General features: G+C 32.2%; 1 protein-coding gene across 2 annotated transcripts; it reads left to right on the forward strand.

Annotated features, from left to right (window-relative positions):
• Positions 1 to 42: 42 nt before the first annotated feature.
• Positions 43 to 20644, forward strand: LOC119075632 (protein phosphatase 1 regulatory subunit 14B). 2 transcript variants are annotated; one of them, XM_037182113.1, is made up of 5 exons: positions 43 to 206; positions 18591 to 18908; positions 19012 to 19086; positions 19841 to 19882; positions 19945 to 20644. In XM_037182113.1, the coding sequence occupies exons 2-5, from the start codon at positions 18693 to 18695 to the stop codon at positions 19984 to 19986; spliced, it is 375 nt and encodes a 124-aa protein (XP_037038008.1). In that variant the 5' UTR covers positions 43 to 206; positions 18591 to 18692; the 3' UTR covers positions 19987 to 20644. The 2 variants fall into 2 exon arrangements, with proteins under 2 accessions (XP_037038008.1, XP_037038007.1); XM_037182112.1 differs by lacking the exon at positions 43 to 206 and adding an exon at positions 7750 to 8695 and having other exon boundaries at positions 18589 to 18908.
• Positions 20645 to 23389: the final 2745 nt, after the last annotated feature.

Raw genomic sequence — 23389 nt, forward strand, 5'->3', positions numbered from 1 at the left:
TCGGTATCGAAAATATACAAACAAAAACTGTGCACAACCCTTATACTGGAATTCAGTGAATTTGTGTAAGCTATGGGCGGATGAGTAAAATATTTGGAGTAAAACAATTTTTGTGATTTTTGTGTGTGAGCCTAAGTGAAGAATGTGCTAAATAACTCTGGTGATATTTAATGGATTAACCTTTTTTCTAACACCTATAACATTTCGTAAGTACACATCCATCATGTGAGCAGCAAATAAACAAATAAATAAAAACCAAGCAAATCCCCCCGGTTTAAAAAACATTTTTTTTTTGTTTTAATAGAAATGTTTTTCAGCATAACGTTTTCATCACAAATAATCGCAATGCTCCTGGTTTCGTCGATGCTGTGTCTGATGAAAGCTTTTAATATTTATTTTATTAAAAAAATATATTTGATGTAAAAGCACCACTTATTCATCTTAATGGGCTTGTTTAAGCAAAGCTTTTATACAGAAAGAAAAATATATGTACGTCCCGACAGTCGTTAACCTGAGAATTGTTTGTACATTGTACATATATATCTATACATGAAAGTATCTCTTCTGTGCCTTTCATCCGTATGATGGTACGATATCTAATCAAGATCTATATAAATATATATCTTTTGAGCGTTCATATGATAGCACTGAAGAAAAATGTTGTCGTGAACAAGTGCTATTAAAATTGAAACGTAGATGGGAATATGAAATTGAGAACTACACTCTGACATATGTGTGTGCTTTCGCTGTTCGCTCGACGTCTCCCTATTTATGAAATACTAGCTTTCAAAGAATTGCTTGTAAATCAGTCGCTCAGTAATGCAATTGACATAATAGAATGTGGTTTTAATAGCAACCTGAGGAGATGTGTCATATATCGTTGCGACATATTATGTTGTTGATGTTATAATTACTGGCGCATTGTGTGGGTCTGTGAGCATTTGTGAAAGGATTTGGCGCGTCGAGCGCCATCAATACCAACGTGTTTCAATATTCTTGGTAATAAATAAATTATCTACGCTGGCGCTGGACATCTACTAAACATGTAAAGCTAGTATTAGTTTAGGCCCTTGATATAGCCTCAAAAACTTGTCGATCTTTTCGCATAATCGTCTAGCACATGCATAAACAAGTTACACAAAATCACTCCTTTAACCGTAGAAAGAAAACATTAACCAAATTCAGCGTTAATCAGCGAACAAGAATTCCATTGTTACAATGCATAATGCAAAGTACACAGGTCATTTACATCAATTACGATTAAAATATATAGAAGTTGAATATCACTGTACATCTACACTACAGATCCAGTTGTAGTGTATTTACGCACACGCTACATGATTATTATTATATGCTTATAAAACCAGGGAGAAAATATTTTATGGAACGATTGTTAATTCTTTTGATTTCAGATTCGAAGTACTTGATGTTTTGTTTTCGTGGTGTGATAAAGTGTATAAAACGAATAGGAACAAAAAAGTGCCTTTGAAGTTATACCATAAATGAGATATGCACGAGATGTCATAATTAATGCGTGACGATCTCTTTTGTCTATTAAAGTTTATAAGTGAATCGGTTCGAGAGTGTATCTTATTTGAATAATGGAAAAAGTTCCCCTCAGTTTGTCTGTGCGTTAACGTTTTATTCACATAATAAACCTATTGACTGAATATTTCTTGCTGTATATTCTATATGATCGTATTTAAGAAACCATTTTACCATTTTACACTGGGGAAATGATAGTACTTTGTCTGTCAAGTCAATAGACCTACGTATTCAACATTTATAATTTGATGCGACGCTTTTGTTCATAAAAGTTTCCATCAGTTTGTTTCCATCAGAATGTCTGTTGTAGTTGTGATAGCAACGCCTGTCTTTAATAAATATGGTACTGATATTGGCAGAGAAAGAGGAAAACTTAGAATTTTGAATCTTTTCTGGATTCTTTCCTCGAATTTTACCTTCGGAAAGATAACTTGGATTTAATCTGAGTTAAAGATGATTTTGGATAAATACTTTACATGTATTGAACGTAGAAACTGGATTGGTGGACAAATAAATTTAAGCTCTTTGCAAATATGTAGGTAGCAAAATGTGTTGAAAACGTATAAACGATTTGTGATCACTGTTTTCCTACCATTTGGGTCTATGGTTAAGTCATCTGTTATCGACAGCTACGACAAGAATAACCAATGATCAATATAGTTATATCGAGTATCTTATATTTACAAGAAAAGATGTGTTAAAATTAATGAAGTAAAAGATTCTTACATGCTTGCTTATGCACGGTAAAGTGCACTTTACATCACTGCTTGTGAGAGTGAAAATGCACTTACCGTACACAAACATGTAAAATGTGTTACGTCACTGCTTGTAAATACTTGTTTAGGCACGTGTGATTACTCCACTCGCCTTCGGCTCGTTTCGCCAACCTCACACTTGTCCAAACAAATATTTACAAACAGTGACGTAACATACTATTATCAATCTGTCAAAAAAAAACGTCAACGAAGTAACAGATTGGAAAGTAGTGCTTGTATTTGGATTGTCGTCGTCAGTTAAGGATAAAAAAGGTCAAGGCCAATTACACAGACTTTAATAATCCCCTATATAAGAGTTTATGGGTCAAAGGACGATGAAATTTCCACGTATTATCCTCAATACAAACATAAACTGTTAGTGAATTTTGGATAGCACACCAAGTAAATAACTGAATGTTTTTCAATAACCACTTGTTGGAAATAGTAGTGATTATAGTGTGTACCATAAACGATAAACCATCGTCGTCGGATATGTAATTGCGTAAGATTTTTCTTTGTTCGCAGACTTGTTGGTTTCCTTTAGCGCTAATTAATTTCTCTTTCAATCGAAATAACTCATAGACAGAATTCGATTTTATATTTTATCCAAAAAAGATGAAGCTGTTTGAATTGACTAAAATTGAAGAAAAAGATGGGGGCACGCAATAAAATGTATTTTTATTACATCCACACATTGGTTATAAAAAATAAATTAATTGAAACAATTAAATAATTAAAACTAGTAAACTATAAAAAGTAACATTGGTCAACATATAAAGAAATTGAAAAAAAAATGACTGAAAAAAGAAAGAAAATGCAATAACAAAAAATATTTTTAATAGTTTATGCATGTACATGAGGCCGCACGGTTGCATTTTCCAGTAGAATGACCATATTCAAAGCAGTACGCTGAACAATAACCATGAAAATATGGAAATAATCTATTGCATACCCGATTCGATGAAGTGCCCCTTTTGTGTCGATGAACTTTCATTTGATTATCTTGAAATGAATTAAATTAATAAAACGCAATTTGTACAGTACGTTATTGTGGCGGGCTACCGCTATCCCGTATTAATTCGTGTATGTTGTACACATTGTATTTAACAACATAAATATTGAATACTAACCGTTACCAAATCCATTGTATCGCATAGTGGACGGCCATGCAATCGTCATCGAAAATAAAACAGCAAATATGATCGCTTTCAATTTCAATGCAATGTGCATCTCTGGTTCAATAAACGGTCGTTATATATTGAGTAATGAATGTATGGCTGGCGTATTTGCGATATCTAATTTAATTTTTTTTTACTTTATAATAATATAACGCGCACGCTCGACAACAGCTAAAAAAGTGTTAGACTGATCAGAGTCTGCATCTTTATTTATAGAAGAAATTTTCCTTTTCTTTTGTCTCGTCTGTGGGGTTTGTGTTTTGTTGAACTTTTTCATATCGGGTCACGGCTATGGTGTTATTTGTTGATAAAAGTTATTGCTGATGGCTTGTTTTTTATATATATTTTTGTGGGAGAAATTTCATTTGTCGTGTGAAAGACAAGATAATTTCTTTACAATGTAATTGAGTTTTTGAAATAAAAAAATCGTACTGAACAATTGAATAAATTCGCATCAGCACGTAGGCCCGTAAGAGAATTTCAGAGATCTTTACACTCGGCGATATTGTACTATAGAGTATAGAGTCAAAAAACTGAACCGTGTTTTAGTCTCGACTGGTACTTAAGATTTGACCATGTATCGTACTATAGAGTCAAAAAACTGAATCATGTTTTAGTCTGGACTGGTAATTAAGACTTAACCAAGTACCAATCATCGAAATTACTCATTTTATTATCCCATAATTTCATCTTTATTTGAACATTGACTTAGTGGGCAGACATGGGAAAACTTTTCTGCAGAATAATTTGCTTCATGAGCGTAAAAGTTATATTCGAAACTTTTTTCATTTTATTGACTTAGCCACAAGTTCTCAAACAATTGGCTAAACAAACAATTACGTAGATACACTCTAGACATGACTTACAAAACTCTCCGTATCTTGATGACATGCATGAGTCTGAAGAAATGATTTTTTTTTCGCTCAGACATTCCGTTTTCCAGTGTAAAAAGAAATAGAAAGTACAACTCTGAAGGTACAAATGCGAAGTTCATTTTCATGCGAAAAGAAGATAATCTCACAGTATTTTACAATCAAGGTTTAAATTTAATGCTTTGCTCATAATGACACGTTTTCATTGGGCACGGTGTTAACCGACACGTTTGTACATTTCTTTTATATAGATTCAGATTCACATTAATTTTGCACTTTTTATCGGAGAAGAAATTAAGACAGCGAATGTTTCGTCATTTATTGGTAAAGATACCTTTCAGAAACGGCAAGCGTATCGCAAAATCATTTTAAATCTGTGACAGAATTTTTAACAAACTTAATACCCATACTTATACTTAAACTAACTATTTACAATGAGTCAAATGTCGTATTCTCAAGAGATCTTAAGTATTCTCAAGAGATTGACTAAAGATCTTCTACCTAATTTCTTTGAACAGTTAGGTAAGTTAAGTTCGGTTTATTAGTTAAAATAACTACTCAGAATTCACATTCTAGACTTATACACTATAAGAATACTTCATTTTCACGAATTCACAAAAATTCTTATACAATTTCAAATCATCCTCATTCTTAACACTCAGTGGTACTTCATTATACATCTTGACTCCATCGAACATTAGGCTCTTTTGCGTTGAACTCTTTCGAAACAATGGAAGCCGTAGATTGCCATGATTACGCAGCACATAGGACCGTCCTTCATTCGATTGTCAGACAGGAAGAGAATCGTCGAGCAGTATGTCACATGTGGCTTGATTATTTTGTTGTACACCAACAGCTTCGTTGACTTGTTCAGGTACTTTGAAATTCGACCGAAAAAATTCACTTTTTTAGCCATTTTTTTGCAAATGTAAAACATGATATTATTGTTAACAGGTTAACATCTCGTTAGTATTGTGCTTTGTTAGTATGCTTAAAGAATCGTAAAACCAGTGGCATATTTTATGCTAAGACATTCTTTGAATCAATTTTTCGCATGATGTCACATTTTTGGTCAAATAGAGAAAAATGTTTGTAGATCTCGTTGTCCACTATTTTTCTGATTTGGTCTTTTTAATAAATGCTAATTAGTTATCCTCGATGGAATAAATGCGTAGAAATAGAAAAGGGAACTTCAGATGTATCTGACTTTCTATAATAATAATTTTGTTAATGAAATGATAATTTATTTAAATTTTTACTTTGATTTTGAATCAATTACTTTGAAAGTACTTTAATCCATCAACATTTTTAACAGCATCTTGAAACCATCATGAATGACTTACAAGTGTACTGTACATTTACTTTAAAAAAATAAAATTTCATAATCTTTTGATCTCTTAAAATTGAACAATAAGAAAGAAACCTTTACTCGCAACTGGAAAACAGTTTTTAAAACCGATTTTTTTTTATCGAAACAATCAAAACCACTAAAACGAACACAAAAAAGAAAAATTCTTCGTATAATTTCGCTGTAATTGTTGATGAACGGCTTTTGGGTCAATTTTGTTATTTTTTACGTTTTATCAACAAAATAAAAAAAAATGTGTATTACGGTATCTAAATTCGAAACTGATTTTTATTTTTGTGTTGAATTAATTTGTTGCTTTTTGTGTTTGTTTTTAATTATTTTTGTGTTTATCTGTGCGTAGCTTCATTATTTGTTGGTGCCTTACTAGAAATTGGTAACCAAAATCACATTCTAAGCGGATGTTGAAGCTATTAGATTCTGTTGAATTGTTTTGAGTGAGATTGGAGCGACTTTAATAGAAAATTTCATGTAATTAGGCGGTGTTCATTTAAATATAATTCAGATAATGCCAATGGGAGAATGGGATATGAATGGTAAAACACCTCAGTTTAACTGGGGAGTATAATTAATTCAAATTAATAAGAACCAAAAGTAATTAGTGTAATCAAGTATTAATAATTCATCATCCATTTTGTATGTTTTGGCCTCCTTTTATAGAGATAATCAACCGTTTATAGCATCTTTTGTTTTATCATCATCGTGTATTTGTTCATATATCGTTTTTTATGGAAACTGTGTTTCATTGTTTCGGGTAAATGTCTGCAAAATTCTTTGCAAAGTCATCGAACTTAATTTGGTCATACTTTCGGAGACATTTAAATGCTTAACTTTATTGTATTTTGGAAATTTTATGAAGCTCTGTAGAAAGCTTTAACATTTAACGATGGAATGACATAAAAATACAACATAACGATATATCCGTGTATCCTGCTATTGTACGTGTCTGTGTCAGGAGATTGTTATTTCGATGCACAAACAAATGCTACAAATAACTAACCAAGTGTTGGTCTTGTCAGCTGTATTTCCAACAAAATTTATAATTTCCTAATATTTAATGAACCGCACAAATCTCATCCATTTGGATGAATTATGAACATAATCTTTTAAACCGATGAAGTTAATGTACCAGAATATTTAATGAATTAGAAAGAAACAACTAAAAATACTGCAGAAGGTAAATTATTAATTTTAATTATTTATAACTATGCCTAATCATACCCATCTCTTAAATCATTATAATATGTGCGCACGATGTATCGGATTATCAATTTTAACACACCTCAGTGATTCTAAATTTAATCATATTCAGTGTACAATAATTCACTGATTTACAAAATCAATACGACTCCTCATCAACCCCGTGACAGTCCATTATAAACTCCATCCATTATAGTTTTTAAAAAAATTGACAAAATTTTCTGTTTTTATTTTACATTCCGTCTAGTCAAATTCTCTGGTGATACCCGACGACCATTTAACCCTATTCATCATACCGACATACACGCATATTTTCAGTAATGTCCCTAGACGCAAAAAATCTCTAAATCTGTGATATTGATGAATTCGACGACCCCTGACCCCAAACACAAATACTGTGGTAATTATATGGCTGCAGATGTCATGCGAACAAAATACATTATGTCAGACAATTGCTCAAAAAGTTTGAAAATTTATAGAAATTCTGAAACAGCGATTGGTCGAAAGCATAAATCTCGTTCTCGCATTCCCTCCAGACTTAAAACAAATAGTTTTTCAATGTCTCTGGTAAACAGAATATTATTTTCTCTGCTCCAGTAGCAACCATACCGAAACTCTCGTACCATAAAAAACCGTCTAAAATCATCAACACCATAAATTACTCACATAAATTTTTCTGAAAGAAAATATCTTTCTCCGCCTATGACTTATATTCCCAATGACGATGATAACATTTGATGATACAGAGCCACCATACCACATCAACAAATAAATAGAAAAAAAGCTTTATATACTTGAAAAAAGACGGAGAGCAGAGTGTGTACGATTCACTGGTAATGGTAACGTGCAACTCAGTCGCTCCTCGCTACTCGTGGTTAGATGTTGAACATTCTTGTTAACGTATATACACCGTGGTAGTATCGTATGGTATATTCATTGCCGACAGAATTTACAAATATCAATTAACACATAATCGCATAGTTTGCGAATAAGAATGTGTTACAATAAATTTTCTGTGCAAAATTTAATTAAATTTGAGAATTTTGAATGTGAATACAGTGGCTATTATTGCGAATGCGCTAAGTGAACAACAAAAACTCGAGTCTAGAATTTGAATGGAAACACTAGAAAGACTAGAAAGATTTTATTGAGAAATTATTTAAAAAGAAGAAGAAAAATAAAAATCACAAAAGAAAACCACGATTAATCTGTGAATTCATTCAGGTGATTTTCATACTCATGTGAATATTAGATATACGTAAATGGAAATAAATAACAGATCTTTTCCATTGAGGTCTGAGTGAGTTTTGTTATTTACCAATCTGATGTTATTATTGTGTGTGCTGTGCAAGACAAGTGTGTAAACGAATAAAAAAAAACGAAACATTTCTTCACTATTTTGATAAGATAAAAATTAAACGAGTCTTTTTCGTAGTCCCAATAAAGAAAGAAGCTGAAGCTATCGTTTTATAAAAATTCTTCAAGTATAAGAGAAGACGAATAAAAAAAAAAAATCGAAAATAAAATGTAACTGCCGCATAAAGTGTTTATTCACCTTTCAATGAATTTCTGTTATGAATAGAACTCTGCTTGGGAAAGTGCCGACAATTTCAATAATATTGAAAGATAATTTAATCGATGCTCATTTCCTGGATTTCAATTTAAATTGCTTTTGTTGAGAAAAACGAAGAGTATATTGGATCAGCATAATAGACTGTGTGCACCAGGCAGCAGCTTTAATATACCGGATTTTAATATTAGAAACTTGTTCCGCAAAAAGGTGATTTTTCTATAATTTTTCTGTTGTTAGTTGCTGTTCGATTTATTTTTAAAATTCTCTGTTTAAAACATTATTTTCGGAACTTTGTGGATATCATCTGGTCGGCTAAACAACAGCTGTTTACCGAAAATTACTTTAGGAACTTTTATTAATATATTAGCGTGTATGTAACGTAACCATATACAACGTAATCAAAAAATGTTTATACTCATTTCGTGTGCTGTTTTCCATCGACGAGTTAGCATATCGTTAGAGATTAGATAAACGAATCATTTGATCGCCCATGATGTAGTTATTACGGATTTTCAGATTGAGTAATCAGACGATTCGGTGAAAATTAATTTCCAAACAATAACGCCTTTTGTTCAATGACATTTTTATCTTACTGCAATTGATGGATCAATACACTGACTGCCATAAGCTCATCACATTGTTAATATTACTAACTGTATCTCTATTTCTGATTTACAATTGTGTTAACTTTTGAGAGATATATAGGAATCCGTAGGTGTCATCGGTTTATATATAGTTCAATATAAAAGTCAGCATTTAAAGGTGGACAATATAGTTAAATGTAGTGGCAAAGTTAAAAAGTCAATTTTTCGTGTGATGAAACAGATGTTCATAATCAAAACGTAAGTTTATATTTTCTCCCTCGTTGTTATATCGTTCTTTTCATGCTACTATGAAATTAGGGAGCTTCGACCGGCACGCTTAACTTTGATTTGGGTCTCATTCGAAAAAGTGAGATAAGAAATACTTAGAACAAAGTTGAATTAGTGAGACTCTAGAACTCTTACTTGGCTTCTAGATCAAATGGAGTGGTTCAGACTCAACTTCATTAACTGGAAGTTACTTCTGGTTATAAGGAATTTGAAAATAATCAAGATTATAGTCGCTGGCAATCAAACTAAAAGTTTCGATATTTAGTTGTCCGAATTTGATGTGCTCTAAATAGAGGTTCCCATCAATGGTAGAGACATTTTTTGAAAAGTCAGAGTTGTTTCTCACTTGTTCATAAAATTTTCGTATTTTTTGAACTCCATAAAATATGTTCGGTTGTTAACCTTTGTAGTCGTCCAAATTGTTCCATCAAAAATTCAAATTGACAATGGTTGACATAAAAGAATCCTTCATACTCACAGAACGAACGCAATTATCTTTCCTTTGTTAGCAAATGATTCACGGCACTGACAAATTAGCATATTTTGTGTGAAAATTGCAATTAATATAATTCCTACAGCTGACCACTAAATCGTGTGTGGAATTTCAATTCTGAGGAATGGTGCACAATACCCATTAAAACAACTTATATATGTAAAATTAAAAGCTCTCAAAGTGCGGCCCGACAATAATGTTGATAAGATTAACTTAATTGCCGTTGAACAAAAAAAAAATTTCAGCAGAAAACTATAAGTACAGCATACCAAGGCCGCACCGCGACCACTGGGTAGATGCTTAAAAAAATTTCATTTAAATTAATGCATCAACCGCAAAATGTGTATTTAAAGAAGTATAATCTGAAAATAAAAAAGTTTTCCAATAAAAGAATTAAAATGAAAGATTGCGCATTATTGAATCCATTTCGAATTATAAATATTTTTCATTAAAAATTGTTTTTATTATGAATTCACTTAAGCACACCGAAACGTACGCTGTCGACTCGGCTGTGGATTTTATCATGCCTATTTAACAGCTAAGCTTCACTTTATATTTTGTTTAATCTCTGAATTGTTACAATCTTACAAGAAAAAGCATATACGAGAAAAAATCGATTATGCCTCCATTTCTCTCCTTTGCATGCATACACTATGACATAGAACCATTTATTTATAAAATTAGTTGCACACTCTCATAAAACAATTAATTTAATTCAACTTCAGCCAGCATCTTACTATATTGCTCGCTTTAGTAGGTTGATTAATTACCTTGTTCGTAATCGAATAGAAATTAATGACCCACACATTCCAAGAACTTTTGGTCTGATTACACTTAGATACATATATTGTCGAAGATGCTACCTACCATTACAATAAAAATGGTTTAACGGCTACAACATTTTTCAGATTTAATTCGTTTTAGGCCGATGCTATTCGCACGCGCGTGCGAATAGTCTTTCTTACGGTTGTAGGCTATTCGCACGCGCGTGCGAATAGTCTTTCCTTCGGCCGTAGGCTATTCGTACGCCGCGTGCGAATAGTCACTCATATGTTTGTTGACTATTGGGACGCGCGTGCGAATAGCCATTGTTACAGGTGTGGACTATTGGGACGTGCGTGCGAATAGCCGATCCTACAGGTGGAGACTATTCGGACGCGAGGCAAATTCGTGGAATATGATTTCGCGCCGCGCGAAATCATATTCCACGAATTTGCCTCGCGTCCGAATAGTCTCCACCTGTAGGATCGGCTCTACAACTTGTAGCATTAAATGGATCTTGCTTTTCAAGAAAACGTTGTGTGAAGATGAGCTCAGGGTCTTTATGACAAATAAATGAAATTATTATTATGTATTCACACTGTATTTTTGAGTGTGTAAATGAGAATTTTGATCAGCTGAATGATTAATACAATTTTTTAGTGTCATTGTTTAAAGGGAATAACTGTTCTTGCCCATTTTTAATCTTCATTTTTGATATATTTACTTTTTCAGCATTCTTTCAAAATAGTCTCAATTTAGACTGATGTATGACAGTTGCTTTCAATACAACTTATATTCAATTTCCAGGCGCACTAAAAAAAGGTAGAGCGGAGTCGTCAATATTTCTCTTTATTTCACGGAAAATTTCACAATAAATATTTCGAAAATTTAATGTCCTATCATAATTTGTAGCACGGTCCGTGAAATTTGTTGTTCAAAACGAATAATGTGAGAAAAACCTCATTTCTCCATACAAAGTCAGCAGTTTGTCATCATTGGACAATTTGAAACGTCGGTCAAAAATAGCACAGGTAACTTTCACTTGTGAACAAGACACTATCTGTAATATGCTGGCTAACATGTTAAAATCAATCCTCTCTCCTTCGCGATTAAATTTATTGAGATGAATAATTAAAATAAAATCGAAGTAAAAATTCGACCCACCCATTGCTTTGGGGAGGCAATAGTAGCGTAGTTTTTTGAAATAAAAAAATTAAAGAAACCGGTATTTTTCGACGTCAGGAGGGTCGAAATTTAAAAAAAATTTATTGGCTCAAAGAGTGGCTTTGTTAGTGCTGTGTCAGCTTGAATTCGTAACTTATTTAGACATCATGACAAACGCGATGTTTAGATTATCCCATTACATGTAGCCTGAGGATTCGTAAAACTCTAGGTCCTATTAGCTCTCGAATCTTATGCATAAGTATCATATTTCTGATTGGCCGATCCTGTAGGCCGTTGCACCGTCAGTTATGGGGATCAGCTATGGCAATGGTCATTTAAACTCTCATAAAACTAGTGTAAATACCCATTCACACACCGTTTTGCTGAAAGCCAAGATCCAATCTTTTACGCGCCGTGAAATCATGTTTCACGAATTTGTATCGCGTCCAAATAGTCGAAACCTGTAGGTTTGGCTATTCGCACGCACGTCCCAATAGTCCACACCTGTAACAATGGCTATTCGCACGCGCGTCCCAATAGTCAACAAACATAAGAGTGACTATTCGCACGCGGCGTGCGAATAGCCTATGGCCGAAGGAAAGACTATTCGCACGCTCGTGCGAATAGTCACTTCGTTCGTTTTACGATGGACTGTTTCAGACAAATATATTTTCTGCGTCAATGAAACCAGACATTTTACTGAAAATTTTATATCGGAAGATTAGAACCATTTTATATTAGTATAGTAATAAAATTCTCAAGATCAGGCCGCTGTTTGGAAAATATTACGGAAAACTGCACTCGGAATTAACAGCTTTGTTCAACAAAAGTGTGATCCACCCTTATAAGCAAGTGTAAACAGTTTTAATTGTGTGTTGGATCAGTTGCAAAACAGCTAAAGCAAATGCATGCTGAAATTTCACTGCCTCTGACTGTATTCGTAAAACTCAAAAAAAAATCAGCCGTCAGTGAGTGTTAGAAAAATCTATATGACAGTCTCAGAGTGACCTAAATATCTTCATACTTGAGTTAGTTCGAAAATCTATGCAACAGTTCCAATGGTATTTTCACTGATACACTTTCCATTTATAGAGTGAAATGCTTCAAGCAATGTTCATGTTCAATGGCATTGAAGACTCAGAAAGAAGAAGGCACGATTTTCTAGAAAAACTACTGTGCAGGCCCGACATGTATCTATGTATCAGATACATTGTATCTAGTAGAAAAAAATAGAATTTTTTTTTGTTTACTTTTCATAGACTACAAGACAAGCAGTTGGATCTATTACTTCATTTGATCCAAGTATTTCCAATAGTTTGAGTTCAAATCTTCTCCTTCATATTATTTTACCATGTTTTCTGCTATATAAAACCGCATTAGTCAGAACTTGTCGTTTATTTCTGCAGTTATTCTCATTATCGATATATAGGTGATTGTCGTCCGTAACAGGTTAATCGCTTGTAGCACATCTAAAAATTGTCTATGACCGTAAAATTAAATTACAAAATTTCGGTAAATTTATCACAAATTGCACTTGTTCATATTGTACTTCCGCTTTATTGCTTCCATATGGATATCAACACAACAAAAAAAAAACAATTTACGGTCGACCAAATGATATTTTTATCGCATATTATTCAACCGAAAGAAAATCCATTAAAATATTTCGTTACAAAACTGAAGCAAGATTTTTATCATCAATGGATTTGAAATTCAGTAATACAAATTGATGACTTCGCCTACATATCCGATGAATTATTTTTTGTTTCGGTGTTTCGGTGAATGTTTATTTAAAGCAAAAATATAAAACTTTTGTTTTAGTGAATTTTTTTTCTGTTGGTGTCGTCGACGTCACATTAATATTAAATTAAGAAATTTATTTTACGAATATTTCGGAAAAACATATGCGGGGTGTTGGTTTGACGGTATTTCGAAAATAATTTAAAAATAGAAAATTCATTTCTGAAAGTATAATATTTATCAGATGGGTTTTTCTGCAATGCATTCGAATCAACTCAAAACGTATCTATTCACATTCATATTATCGAAAATTTGAAAATTATTTAAATCAATCGTCGAATATTGACTATTATAATGTTGTATACCTACCACCAACAACGTAATAACAATGATATTTGATTTCTGTTTCTCTTTATTTTAGCCGCGAAAAAAAATCAAATAAATTAAAAGTAAACAAACATCTTGATTCTCCTCGTTCAAGAGAAAAACTCCAATCAATCGATTAATAATTTAAATTTCGTTATGGTTATAACCTTTTCATCTTAACTTTGTACAATTTCCTCACGTAAAGTTCAAGATGAGATGAAGATGATATAATCATGTAAATATTATGCTCGTGATGAGGTGAGTTCGATGTGTCATTAAAACATTAAATTAACATTGAGTTAGCTCGTTAAACATTTCGGTGTCGGTGGTTGTATAAAATACACCTAGTTCTATTAGAGTGTAAGCTTAAATTATATCAGATTATATTTAGCGAATATTCGTTTACAACTAATTTTGATATAGCAATTTTCGTTGCTTATGAGATTTTATCAATTAAAAAAGGTCGACTGATCAATTTAAGGACGAATCGTTTACAGCTTTAAGTTTTCTAGTAAATGCTAGCTATAGGTATCGGATACATTGAGTGTTTGAGTGGAATAAAATATGAACATTACTTGAAAGATTGTTTCATAGATTGTGAGACCACATTGGAACTATATTGATTCAAGTAGATTAAAGAAGACAATTATTATGTTAGACTATCAGAACATTGAATTTAAAGTTCAGACAACATTAGTCCTTGTCAAACGTAAAATAATACCCCTACGATGTACTTGAAAGTTTCATTGTTGTCAATATATTGAATATTGATGAATGTGTTTACGAGAAGTTTAAAATTATTGATTTTCGATCAATGTCTCGAAAACGATGTTATGTAGGCGGATCATAGGGAAAATTTTTCTACGTCGCACAAGGATTAAAACCATTTTATTAAGTCCACCACTTTATAGAATAGATAACTCACTTATTGCCTTCAACATGACCTTCTATCTACAATAACATCGACTTTATTTCTTTCGATCGGAAATCATGGCATAACTATTATGTCTCATAATTTGGAAATGCTAATTGTGAGAACCAACAACAGAAGTGTCTATAATATAACACAAGGACTACGCGGTTAATTATAGTCTAGGTTATGTGGAGGTTGTAGCCCGAGGTTTTTTCGTGTACCGCCTCGGAGAGAAAGATTCGAGGGATGAAGCTGATGGTCTAACGTAATTAAATGATTTAGCTCTTCTGTTATTCGATAGTTTTTTTTTGTAGATATCTATAATTGACCAATAATAGCACAGAAAATTACTGTCTAGCCCATCTTCTAAACAATCAGTTCTTTTCAAATAGCATCAGAGGTATTTATCTACTACCGCATTGAACATAAAATCGTACGAGCGGTTTCCAAACGACACACTTTTGGTATTCATATCTGTTTTGGGGTTTTTCGCACCATATCTTTTTATTTAAAATAGTTATAAAAGCCAATATTGGACAATAATTAAAATATCAACAAGAACATAAACGTACTAATTAATACAAAACACATTATCATCATCTTCTCATATTCAGTTTATTTTCTGGCCGTCTCGAGACTGCTTTTGTTCTCTAATAAAAGATTGTTGAGAAACAAGAGTTGATATTATCATATCAATTTTGGTGTGAACTTAACGACTGCATTTATGAACAAATTTAAACTACTGTTGGAAATCTATAGTAAATTCTCACAGTATGAATGCTCAGCAGACACTATGGCTGTTTATAATTTAATTAATTCAGTCGGCATATTGTTTATAATAATGTAAGAAATCGCAGACACTCACATACGGCTCTTGCATCTCATAATGAATTAATTAATTAACTTTGCATCATCACTGTGTATATACGTACATTCTGTACCAATAATTACAAAACACATATACATACACAGTACGTGCATCATTTGTAAATGTTTACGATTAATAAGTGCCTGCATTGGAGTCCATCGAATCGCTTTCCGCTGGTCGTTGAAATGTTTGTTGTTTTAAACAACAGAATCATTATAGAACGTCGTGTTTGAAATGAAAGCATATGTGGTTATTCTTCCATGATGATACGTTTGTTCTTAGGGTTAATATTGTTTATGGCAAGGCCTTTGTGAGGTACAATACACTACATACTGATGTAAGTCACTTGCTTTGATGGAGAAAATGAAAAGATCTATTCTAAGCCAGGGTTTATTAAATAAAGAACCTTCTTGAAAGGTCTCTGGAGCTGATTTAAATTTGTGCTTAACGACTTTATAATCACCTGAATATTCTGTATATAAATTTGAAGCATCCGATTTCAGTCAACCCCCGTTCAATACAATTCCTTTCGACTGACTTTTTGGCTCTTCGAAATTAAGGGCTTTTAATTAGTTGGCAAATAATTTCGATCGTAAAGTTTTCCATGAATTTATCAAAATTATAATGTGGGCACATCAATGTCAATTTTCATTACCACGTGGGAAGCAAAATCCGTTTATATAATACTTTCTGTTTCTGTACAATGTACAATTTCAATGAATATTTCAAGTATCAAACTAAATTGTGAAACAATAAGGAACTCAAGTATAAATATCGATTTAATGATTACAACGTATGTGGTATAACGTTGTTTTAAGGTAGTTGAAAATGTGTAGGTAAACGAAAAACTGTAGCTTGGTATCATGCGTGGGCGATGCGTCTAAAATTTTCATTTGATATTCGAACCATTTCTTCGGCTCATCATTCAACGTTGATGTGCAGTTGTACGGTAACAAAATTAGTATGTTAGGCAAGCTTGAACTTACAATATTGATTTAAATCCAGATAAATTGTAATCTTTTTATCTGCAGAGATTGATATTCTTTGGATAATAGTTACGTGAAACATCTCACATTTAAAGTCGTTTCTGTTAGTCGTGTAATTGGAAATGTTTTTAATAATGATATAAATTCTGCAAAGATTTTTCAAAAAAAAATTGTAACTGCGTAAGAACTATCAGATCTGAGATAGCTATCAGATTTTGTGAATGACTATGAGTGCAATTGTTTTTCAGAAACTGAGAAAAGTTTTTTTTCTGGTGAAAAATCGATTTACATAAATAAAGTGCATAACATGTGTTTATCTATAACTAAAAGACGAATCTAGTACTTCACAGTCTTATGTCAAAATCATGGTCGTATTTTCACTTAGGATTTTCTACTCATGTGTACTGACTGAATTTCAGTACAATCTAGTCACAATTATAGTCGATCTGAATTCGCTCGATATACTCAATATACTCGAGAAAAGTCCATATACTCGTAAAAAGTCGAGAAATACTCGACATACTCGAATGTAGTCCAGATATACTATAAGGGGCCATTCACAAATTACGCACGCTCTTAAGGGGTGAGGGGGGGGGGGGTTTGACAAAAGCGTACGCTCCATACATTTTTGAAATTTTCTCCATACATTTTCGCGTGCAAGGGTGGAGGGGGGGGTCTGAAATTTCGAATTTGGTGCGTGCGTAATTTGTGAATGGCCCCTAATAAAGTGAAGATATCTTATAATATAGTCATCGAATATAGTTGATGTTCTCGAAATATAGTCGATGTCATCGAATATAGTCGATGTTCCCAAATAGGCGATGTTTTCGAATATAGTCGATACATACTCGAAAATATACTCGAATATACTCAGTATACTCGAATATGGTCGGAGATATATAATTGACCTGTAAAAGAGTTATGTACACTAGTGGTCGGAGTAAATAACATAAAAAGATTCTAAAATTTTTGTTTTCTTATAGTAGTACGACTACTCATAGATATCCGGTGATTGGTACACTGACCCTACGCCATGGCGTAGCCGCGCCATATATTCTGCTAGCGGGTGTTATTCACAATTTGTTTTTAAAATATGTATGTGTTTCGTAGTTATTTTGTCCGGGGTTATTTTGTCCAGGGTTATTTTGTCCGGGGTGTTTTTGTCCGAAAGTTATTTTGTCCGAAGGCCGGTGGCACCTGTAGAATCTGTTAAAAATGAGTAAGGTATCTAACGTAGTTTTTCTAGGTGCCTTGTTCCCTAATCCACAATCTTAATTAATGTCGTTCCTACAGGTTTTTTTTTGAATAGTTACTTCATAAGCACAACAGTCCCACTGACGTCTTAAGTTCAGGTGATCTGTCCTGCCCATTTATACTAAACTTACTTCATCAGTCACATTCTGAATATATTGAATACACTTGAATTTGTTGCAATTAAAGAGTTAGTTTTTTAGAACATGATATCCCCACAAACATTTACCTTCGCCAGCCAACGACCAAAGATCCCATGATAGATACACACCTTTTTTTATCTATTACTTCACACACATATGCCATAATAAAATGAATATTACTGTGATCTGAACACCTAGTTTTATTATATCGCTGGTCTGGTTGGAATATACATATTAGTAATTCTGATGCTTTCATTTATTATTCGATGCCGGCATATACATAAATTAAATATTTGAATATAATTTCGTTTTTTTGCTTCATTGATGCCAAACTTGAATTTTCACAGAGCGTAAAATAAACATCCGCAATGGCATGAATTTTGTCCATTTGTGTGGGAAAAAAGACCTGGTTTACCAGAACGTGTACATACATAAATGTTTTTATACGCGTCGTTTTACTGCAGCTATATTATTCCATTAAAAAACATTGAAAACGTTTTTTTTTTCGCTAAAACTAAGAGAAAAATTTATCTTTACTTCCAGATTCGCAGAAAAAAGTCTTTCATTCCAATCCTAAAAAACAATAACCGAATCAACTGTGATAATATAAAACCAAAACAAACAAAAAAAATAAACTCTGAAAACATGCAGTGTGGCATAGAATCAATCAACGATTGTGAGAGATCACCTAATCGAACCGGACTTCGAGTTAACTTTAGCGAAAAAGGTGAAGCCGTTAAAGAGCGAAGGGAAAAATTTCTAACCGCCAAATATGGTTCACACCAAATGAGTTTGATTCGAAAACGGTTGGCTGTTGAAATGTGGCTGTACGACGAACTACAAAAATTATTTGATCCACCTGTAAGATACGAATTCGTTTTTTATTTTTTGCACAGTTTAAATTAGCCTACAGTCATATTGATGGTTCTGTTGTTATTTTTCTTTTTGTTTCTACACATTATAGTCTGAAGCGGTGGACGTTGATATCGATGAAATTTTGGATATGGACACAGACGATATACGAAGGTCTCATCTAAGAGTAAGTTTAAATCATATATAACTTTTGTGAGTATGAATGACGTAAAGAAGAAGAATATTTTTGAATATGTACATAAAAGACGTCCAAATTTATTTGCATATGTAAAGGAATTATAATTTTTTCTTTTTATTTATATATATGATGGTAGAGTGTCCGTTGTACGATGTTATTCACCTTTTCTCGTATGGGTAATCAAATCACTCCATCGACTCCATCCCAAGTTGTATATTATACAAAAAAATTCGTTTTGTTTTTGTGCGTACAAAAGTTCTTTCTGTTCGGTTTATGATTTTTTATCTGTCGTACTGTTAAAGTGTTTAAATTATGGAACGACGATGGGTTCCAGTTGGTAAAAACAAAGATTTATTGGTTGCTTGAGCAATAACATTAATTCGTAATTTTTTTGAGTTGTCGACAAAAAATTCCGTGAATTGCAATTTTAAGGAAGGTCGAACGATTTGTGTAATTTTCCTTTATCGAGGTGGGTTAAACAATTACAGCTACGAAAAGGCAGAACAACAAGATTTATTTAGTTTCTTTATATTCTTAACCTTTCACAGACGACAAACTAATAACTAATAACTAATAATTTTATCAAATCTACTACTTCCTTTGATTGTGTTACATTAGCTTAACTATTACACTATAAATCCAGAAATGAAGTATGTTTCCAATCCGTGGAGCCTGGAGATGATTATAACTGAAACCAATTTTGATTTGATTTTGGGTTTAATCAAAACTTAAATTCTTGCAGGAACTACTGTCTGTGAGCAAACGATCACCTCAAGACATATCGGTAAGTTAAACTAACGCTCTCCACCCAGTTAATTGTGAATTTAATAAACGAATTGATTTCAGAAATTTATAACTGATCTCCTCGATCGAGCTAAGACGCTATGAATACTGTACTGCTATACATTAACTTAAACAAACTGTGTATGTTACTTTTCGGCACTAATTTTTTTTTATATTAAGTAAATTTACGTAAATTAACAATTAAGTCTCATATCGTACCACCTTTTACATCATCAGCATCATCATCGATCATCATAATCAAACTAAATAATCGTTTTAATAAGAAAAAATAGTTAAATTTTAGATTGCGAAATTTATTGCCGAAGGACTTTTTAGCAGCCATTTCCAATCTTGTTGACAAGGAATTTTCTTGCCACGAAAGAACGGTAAACTTGCGTCTGATGAAAGTTAAATTTGGTAAAAAGAATTGTGTTGTGTCTTGTCTTTTAATTAAAGGAATGGGAGAACGAAATTAGTTACATTACGAATCGATACCTCAGACATTTTTAAAATTCCATCTAACTGAGAGAACGCTACAGATGTCGAAGAAAATTTACTATTTGTCTAATGTTCTATTTCAATGGAAAATTACTTCAGCCGCGAAATGAAATAAATATCCGAAATTATTTCTTCCGTTATGGATAACATCTCACATCCGGTAATGCTTTCCATTTCCGGTTGACAATAAAATTTAAAAAAAAAAAATATTTTCTTTCCAACGATTTTTTATCATGGTTCAATTAATAAGGGAAATAAATAAAAACTTTGCCCGATACAGAACTCGTTCAAATGAATTTCTATTAAAATGGAAAGACTGTTCCACATTATGTATAACTTCCAGTCGGGTATTTGACTTTTTTATATTATTTCATATAGCAACCAATCCACCCACGTATCGGTACATAGGACATTTAAAGAAAAATATCAAGGTAAATTTCATATACGGACGCACGGATGGTCATCGATATTTACTATACCAATTATTAATAATGGATGGAGTTTTAATGAATTTCATCAACTGGATCTTTATAGCTAATGATCTCTTCTTATTTAAATAAAAGAAACGTAACACCATCTTCATGCAAATTGTATGTATCCCACTTTATGTTCTCTAGTCTCCTCGAAATTTGACAACTCGGTCACACGACAAGGTTTTTCTTTTATTGTCTACATCAATTTCGATAAACGTTCAGTGGTTTTTATTTTTCGGTTAATTGATTGAATAATGCGTTGTATTCAATGAGGTGAATATTATGAAATTGAAGAATTAAAAATCATTTTTTCGAAAGTAAAAATTATTTGTGGCAATGGCATCGAATTTCAACAGATAAAATTGAATCAGAATGTAATTTCGATTTCATTTAGTTTTGATTTGTATTCATCTGAACAATGGATCCAAAATCCAGAAAATTTAATTTTAATTAATTTGACTTTGTAATGAAATATCATATCACGGGCTAACCACAGTAAACTCATTCAAGGCGATAGTTTCACATATTTTAAAGACAATGAGTCTGAAGAACAACCATCTCTATTTTCTATTTATTTTACTGGATTATTCTGTTGAATCGAATACCCAGCAGACGTTCAACTACATTTTAATTCAAAAATAAATAAACAAAAACGATGATAAGTTGTTAACACTTCGTTAGCCGTTCAACTCTGTTATGCTTTAAAATATTGTTTCAATTCATGCAAAAAAAAGCAGCGTTATAGGTTTCCGAACCTGCCGAACCGAATATAATAATCATATAATCTGACAAAATCATATTATTAGAGCCGTTTCGACGAGGCTATTAACCTTGAACAATGATTTGTTTACTCTGAGACTCTCGGGCGTTTTTTTTTTGCAATAGAAGATGTCCGACACAATGACTATTCGAATACTCAGCGTTGTTTTTATTGAAACAAATAAAAAAGAAAATAATTATACAGAGACCGATAGTTGTTGTATCCCAGCCTACATAACAATATTTGAACTTGGAAAGCTCCGTTAAGCTGAAGAGATAAGAAAAATGAGAATTTGATTGTGAAATTTGGAACAGAAATTCTTTTCTTTAATATGCGGAATTTTAGGTTGGAGGTTTGTACAAATTATGGAGAATGATTTAAAATGAGCTACATTTCAAATTCATGTTTTATGATTGATGGCGACATTTTAAGCGAAATCAGATTAAATCATCGGATGTTAAAAGAAAATATTTTGTTATAAAATGTATACAACACAATGTGTACATTCTCTCGTACAATTTATCAGCCAAAATATAGAAACAGAAATGAATTACAGAATCATTAACTAAATATTTTAATAAAATCCGAATGGAATTTCTTGATAAAAGAAAACCACCTCTGGTCTTCGCATATTTGTTAAATAGATAAATTTACAGAAAAAGACGGAGAGTTTCGAAACGAATACAAATATTCATATCGCAAAAATAATAAAATTTTAAAATCATTTAACAAAATTACATCAATATAAAATGATTGCCGATTGTTAAGTCATATTATGAAGCATATATTATACCGAATTCTCATTATCAATTTTACTTAAAAAATTATACATTTTACCTACTGTAGGTAAAACGTACACCTACCAATTTATTATACATTTTAATTAAATAAGTAGCTGAAAACATTACACACATATTTATAACACTTCGTATATCACAATCAGTAATTTTACGTCATCATATCGCATCAATTCAGTGTATAAAATGTGAGCATATATAAATCGAGCATTTATCGGTTTTTAAGTGTGGTTGCAAATTGAATAAGAAATTTAATTTCCTTATGCTTTATCTACCGATTAGATCCAATAAACAATTAACTTGCTTGTATTGCTTTCAAAGTTTTATATGCACAATCATGCACATCAATATTAAATTGTCTCTGGGTGCCAGAAAGTTTCGTTCAATTTAAAATTACATCGAACAGTAGCAATAAATAAATATAGAATGCTCAAGCTATATAACCATGGAATTTAATTTATAAATAGCGATGATTTGTTTATTAAAATTATACACAATATTTTTTTCCGATTACTCTCCGAAATATTTCTAGGTTTTTTTCCTTCCTAAAAGCCAAATAAGGTAAAAGCAAAATAAAATGATCGAGTCTGGTTTTTGGCAATTGAATTTCTTATTGTCAAAACCAGACCCGATCATTTTATTTTGCTCTCATTTTATATTAAAACTCCGAATGATTGTGTGAATAGCACAGATTTTTCTTTAATTGGAACGAATTGTCTTATCTCACCATTAAAAAAAAATACGTGCAACGGTAATCTGAATTCCACATGCAAAAATAGATTACTACTTGATGCAAATGCAAAATTTTTCAAAGTTCCAATCTTTTTGTCAGTTTGCATGAAAGCTTTTGGAGCTTTAAAAGCTTTTCATATATCAAGTCCTTAAAAACGCATTTCAGTTCCAGTTTTATGTTTGCCGTCAACTATTGTACTATGTTAAAATATTTGGGAATACCATGTTTCGCACACTTTATTTAAAAT

The sequence above is a fragment of the Bradysia coprophila genome, unplaced genomic scaffold (genome assembly GCF_014529535.1).
Source record: "Bradysia coprophila strain Holo2 unplaced genomic scaffold, BU_Bcop_v1 contig_232, whole genome shotgun sequence".
Classification (NCBI taxonomy): Eukaryota; Metazoa; Arthropoda; class Insecta; order Diptera; family Sciaridae; genus Bradysia; species Bradysia coprophila.